Here is a 5763-nt window from a genome sequence, read left to right on the forward strand (position 1 = left end):
TTATCAAGTCGAACACACACAAACTCATTCTCTGAAATTCAATTCAAAGCTCTATAAACGTAAAGCAGTTCAAAAATTGGAAAAATCTCTTAAGATTTAAGAATGGCGAGCTCTGTGTGTTTTACTTCTGCTTGTTCCTTCAATGCTCCCTGCAAACCAGGTAATCAACAAGTAGACGTTTTAGTGATATTGGTTTATTCATATACGGCCAAGTTTTGACCCCCTTTTTTTTTCTGCGTCTGTTTTAGGGTTAGTTGTTGATAATAATTTTTTCCCGAGGATGGGTTTTCGGGTAAATGAGGTGTTTAAGAGCCCCAGGAATGCCAGAATTCAATCTTTGGAAGCTAGGGTAAGAGTTATTTTCTTTTAATTTCATTCACAATTCTGTTGAATTGTCTTAATTCTGAAATTTTTAGTGAGGTTTGGGAACTGATTTTGCGAATGGACTCGTACCCATTTTGTAAATTTTCGAGTTCGTTACCATGAATAGGGATGGATGTCGGATTTTATACTGGTGGCGGTGAACTTATAGAATTTTAAGGACGAAAATAGATTATTAATAGAAAAAACAAAAAAAAATCTAAATTTTATGAGAATTTAAAATTTTCGCGAGCGCTGTCCCGCCTTGGGCTATAAATGAGTCAAGTTCGACTATTATTAAACTCGACTTGAAAAGTTTAAAATTGAACTTGACTCAACTTGAAAGCTCGCAAACTTAAAATTGTTAAGCTTGACACGAACTCGAAATAAAAAATTAAAACTTGACTCGAACTTGAAATCAAAAATTGAAGTTCGATTTGACTAAAGTTCACGAGCTTAAAATTTTCAATAAAAAGTTAAAGCTCGACTCGAGCTCGAAAAAACATGAACTTGAAAAATTCTCAGACTTGGCTCGATTGAAACCGGAACTCTAGTTCGAACTTGAATCTCAAGTACATAAAAACCTTATATTGTATTTTAAAAAACAACATATAAATATAATAATTTAATATCATTAATAATTTAATTTAAAAATTAAAATATAATCTATTATTTTTTTGAGTTGCTCACAATTTTTTCGAGTCAGATATTAAGTAACTCGCTTCGGATAATTAAGAACTCGAGTTAAGTTCGAGCTCGATTCTAGTCCATTCAATTCGGGTGTTGAATGACCTTTGACCGAGTTAAACTCAAATAGCTCGTGATTCGTCTCGTCTCATTTACAACCCAAAAACCCATCTTGGGCCATCCCTGACCATGAAGGAGATTTAGAATACTGAGGGGCTGATGGCTTGTAACTTGTAAGTTGGATTTGTGGACTATATTTCTGGGAATGTCTATGGAAGTTTCCCATTCTAGAGATGGATGATAAAATAGATAATTAGGGAAAGCAATGCAATTTTCAACTTTATTGTCAGTAAGCTGGACCAAGATTGTCGATATATAGGTATCCGGGTACGAGAGTATGCCGGTTATGAATAAGGAATCGATTCATAATGTTAGGTATGACTCACAAATATACCGGTAAAGAGGACAGGGTTATTTTTGTAAATATGTATCAGTGTTTATTTATTATAAAAGGAGATATAACCTAAACCTATGAGACATTGAATTGAATAAAATTCTAGTGCCGCCTGAGGCACCGAAGACGTAAGCACATTGCTGAACCTCGTTAAAATTCTTGTGTTCTTTCGTTTTCTTTACCCGATTATTCAACACATAGGATAGTGACTAGTGAGAGTATGTGGATTATGAATTCACCCTTGATTCTGAGGGGATGAATGGGCATTGTCTTGTTGGGGCATCGGATTTAGGCTTTAAAATCTCTCTTCTTAGTTTCTTCTTATCTTTCTGTAATTTTCTGCTTGCATGTTTACTTAGTTTTTGTTTTAACAGGCTGCAGATAAAAATCGAAGTGTTAAACCAAGGAGCATCGTTTGCGAAGATTGTGAGGGAAACGGTAAGCTAAATTGTGGCTAGTTTCTTTATGCAGTTGGACACATGTTATCCTGAACATCGACCTAGAAGGATGCCTTTGATTTGCCAATTTTATTAGTGTGTTTAGTGATGACATTCCGTTCTCTCTCGCTTGCTCGCTCTCTGTCTATCTATCTATCCATATATTTCCTGCCGACGAGTGATATTTGCATACTATATGTTAGAATAAGCAAATACTAGTGTCCATCACCTATGGTCTTATATGCACCCCATGATGCTCACTTATGGAGTTCTTTGTTTTAGTTTTCTTATTACGAAAACCGGCATACAATTACAACTAGTTTCTATATCCACTACCAGGTGCCAAACAGTGTCATCAATGCAAAGGTACCGGAGTTAATGCTGTTGATCATTTCAACGGACGATTTAAAGCCGGTGGCTTGTGCTGGCTTTGCAGGTGCCAATCTCTTTGCCTCCTCCGGTCATGATAACTTGCATTAATATCATTTATGTCATTACAACTCATTGATCACATTCAAATTTTTTTATTTATTCTTCTTTACTCCTGCTGCTTGCATTATGGGGTAAGCAGCCGTTGAAAGTTTGATTTCCTACTTCGAATCATTATCGAGAACAACATGGAACACTGATGTCATTGTTGCAAAAGAAAGTGAGATGAACCCTATTGTGTAAAGCCTTGAAGGCATGAAACACGAAGCGGCAATGTTTCGAATTATTGCTTGTTACGATTGATCTGTGTGTGTTGTGTGTTGCAGGGGGAAAAGGGAGATTTTATGCGGAAACTGTAATGGGGCTGGCTTTATTGGTGGATTTATGAGCACGGTTGATGACTAAATGTAAAATAATGCTCAAATTATGGGTTATTTTTAAGGACATGTATGATTATCATAACATGTTTTGGAGTTTTGTTTTTATTTCTGTGTAAACAATGATACCCCTTGATTAAGTCATGTTGTAATGGGATTGATTATCATAACATGTTGTCATGTCATTGCCATGCACATCCCTAAATCTAATTGGCAATGGTAGTAGCTTTGTCGTATTTTTAAATCTAATAAGTATTCTTTGCAGTTAAAGTATCAGCGTCGGTTTGGCCGAGTGGTTAGTTCATCCCGCGAGAGTTCGAATCTCTCAGGCGACGTTTTTTTGGGGGTTTGTTGAATGTGGTGGCAATTAGGGATGGGCATGGGATTCGAATTCGATGGGGTGTGACCCGATATGATCGGGTTGGTTTTTTTTTTTTTAAATATCGGCTTTGGGTCGGGTTTTTTAAATGTGATGTTCGGGTCGGTTCGAATTTGGGTTTAGGGTGAAAAATACTCGACCTGATATGACACGAAATTTTTTTACTTATATATTTAGTAATAATTATAATAATACCCCTCTATATATATTATTATTATTTAATTAAATCATTATTTTTATTGAATAAAAATAATATTTTATTATTATTTAGGGTCGAGTAAGATCAGGTATCGATTTTATTTCAAAAAATGGTCGAATTTGGGTCAGATGAAGGGTATATTTTTCAGACCGAGTTGACGGAAACCGACCCATGTCTATCCGTGGAAATTTCAAATGTTACACGACATTTAATTTAAACTTGTATTTTAAAATATTTATTCTCAAATCAAATTATATTAGGATAAACAACATATTTAGTCACTATACCTCTTGTATATTTTTGTTTTGATCAACATTTTTACATATTTCGCTAAACGTTCCAGCCATGTTTCATTTTTTGTATGTATTCTACTCGAATTTTATAAACTCGATTTGAATTGAAAACATTTTCAAGTAATTTTAAGTTATAAAATACATCTAGAATTTTTTTTATTCAAACTCTACTCGGTTAAATACTAACCCCTGTGTGATAATAATATAATTTTTCTTGGTAAAATTGCTCCAATAATGTGTCGAAAAAAATATTTGATCATGTAAGGTGTAAAAGACATTATTTTTTCCGACTAGGGTCTTTACTATAATATTCATCGGAAGTCGTTTCGACCACGTAGCATCTTCTAGAAGACATAAGCTACCCTACGTTTCATGCATCACCACTCAGCTATCCTTATTATCGTGCATGTATGAAATATGAAGAAGACGTCATGTATTTTAGATAAATTTTAGAAATCGTCGTATGTTCCAAGCGACTTTCAATAAGCACTGTAACAAATATTTCTCGTACGTTCTAAATGATTAAATATTTTTAACACATTATTAAAAAAATATAAAATTTTCTTACATATTTAAAAATAATTGTCATAATATTCCTATCTGCTTTATTAAATAAAAATAATTATATATAGAGAGACAGTTTAAGTCGAATCGAATATAAAATTTCATCATAAAAATTTAAAAATTCAGATCAAATTTTAAATGAAATAAATTTAGGATTTATGATTTAGGGTTTATGATAGTTAAAATTTTAATCCAACCCGACCCGTTATCATCAATGCCATAACATACTCGCAGTCTGAATGATGATTCACATGCATATCTCATACATGTGCCCTTCACAGAGGCTAATTATATTGTAATTTTTACATCAGAACAGAAGAAAACGGATTCATTACTGTGATTTAATCTGTAGTTTTACATCAAAACAAAACAACAAAGGAATCCAACTCTGAGTAAACCAAATCAAAACAATTAAGGAGAAGCAACAGAGATGATCTACTTCTTTTGGGTAGTTCTATGATACTTGCCTTGATCCATTGAATCCCCGAAGACGTTCCTTGTTTAACCTTCTTCATCCCTGCCGAAGCTGCAGATTTAGTCTTCTCAAGCCCATCCCCCACCTTCAGCTTGTACTTTACGGTTGCGCCGCCGCCGGTTTTCTTCTGGGTGGGAGCCTCCGGGTTGCTGGTGTCCCACTGGTCTGCCCACGATGACCCGTAGCCGTAGGAGTTGTTTCCTTCCATTGCGAGAGATGTAAGAAAGAGAATATTGGTTAAGAGTTTGGCAATGCAAAGACGTTTAATTTATCCACGCCGCTTGATACTTTTATATAGACTACAGCCAAGAAAATTTGGCGGAGTTGATTGGCTCGAAATTACCAAAATAACCTTTTCATTCCTTCTTTAAGGAATATGTTTCTCAATTTTTTTTTAATAATTTAGGTGATTACAAGTAATATCGATTTATGCTTTTGGTTAAATTACGCGTTTAATATCTAAACTATTAATTTTGGTCCATTTCAGTACTTAAATTTTTAAAATTTTCAAAACCTTTCCTAAATTTGGGGTTTTGTTTCATTTTAGTACCTTTAAAACCTTAACGTTAAATTTTGAAGGAAAAAAAGGTTTATGTACTAAAAATAGATCAAAACTGATAATTTAGATACTAAATACGTAAAGTTTTTAATGGTGAGGTATTAAAATGAAACAAAAATAAATATTATGTATGATTTTGAAGAAAAAAATTAGGTATTAAAACATATCAAAACTGATAGTTTAGGTATTGAATACGTAATTTACCATGCAAATTTTTAACTATTAATAATGCACATATTTAGTGACAGTTATTTTAACTCGAAACCTTTAAAGAGAACAACCATTCTTTTAATATTGAGACGAGTAAGTGGATTCATTATGTTTTGCCAGCTTAGTCAGAGGGAAATAGATGCTCACGCGCACACAAAAAAAAAACAATTTGGAAATGATATTAGATTATTGGGCAAATTACATGTTTAGTATTATAACTATCATTTTTGTTTCGTTTTGATCACTTGATTTTTTTTTAAATTATATCTAATGCTACATTTTGGTTTGAATAAAAAAACTAGTCTTGTCGATTGGCTTGAAATCACAAAAATAACATTTT

The 5763-nt window shown here is 33.3% G+C and overlaps 2 protein-coding genes across 2 annotated transcripts; one reads left to right on the plus strand and one right to left on the minus strand.

Moving 5' to 3' along the window:
• Positions 1 to 2988, plus strand: LOC120211799 (protein BUNDLE SHEATH DEFECTIVE 2, chloroplastic-like). The gene is made up of 5 exons (XM_039210273.1): positions 1 to 160; positions 249 to 349; positions 1876 to 1939; positions 2278 to 2374; positions 2694 to 2988. The coding sequence occupies exons 1-5, from the start codon at positions 103 to 105 to the stop codon at positions 2770 to 2772; spliced, it is 399 nt and encodes a 132-aa protein (XP_039066204.1). The 5' UTR covers positions 1 to 102; the 3' UTR covers positions 2773 to 2988.
• Positions 2989 to 4494: 1506 nt separating this feature from the next.
• LOC120211809 lies at positions 4495 to 4902 on the minus strand. The gene has a single exon (XM_039210279.1). The coding sequence runs from the start codon at positions 4860 to 4862 to the stop codon at positions 4539 to 4541; it is 324 nt and encodes a 107-aa protein (XP_039066210.1). The 5' UTR covers positions 4863 to 4902; the 3' UTR covers positions 4495 to 4538.
• Between the last annotated feature and the right edge of the window lie 861 nt (positions 4903 to 5763).

The sequence above is a fragment of the Hibiscus syriacus genome, unplaced genomic scaffold (genome assembly GCF_006381635.1).
Source record: "Hibiscus syriacus cultivar Baekdansim isolate YM2019G1 unplaced genomic scaffold, ASM638163v2 tig00109987_pilon, whole genome shotgun sequence".
In the NCBI taxonomy this organism is placed as follows: domain Eukaryota; kingdom Viridiplantae; phylum Streptophyta; class Magnoliopsida; order Malvales; family Malvaceae; genus Hibiscus; species Hibiscus syriacus.

Coding starts and splice junctions, on each gene's coding strand:
- LOC120211809 (XM_039210279.1), bottom strand. CDS start 4,862: ATGGAAGGAAACAACTCCTACGGCTACGGGTCATCGTGGGCAGACCAG.
- LOC120211799 (XM_039210273.1), top strand. CDS start 103: ATGGCGAGCTCTGTGTGTTTTACTTCTGCTTGTTCCTTCAATGCTCCC. Junction 161..248: donor CAATGCTCCCTGCAAACCAG/GTAATCAACAAG, acceptor CGTCTGTTTTAG/GGTTAGTTGTTGATAATAAT. Junction 1,940..2,277: donor CGAAGATTGTGAGGGAAACG/GTAAGCTAAATT, acceptor ATCCACTACCAG/GTGCCAAACAGTGTCATCAA.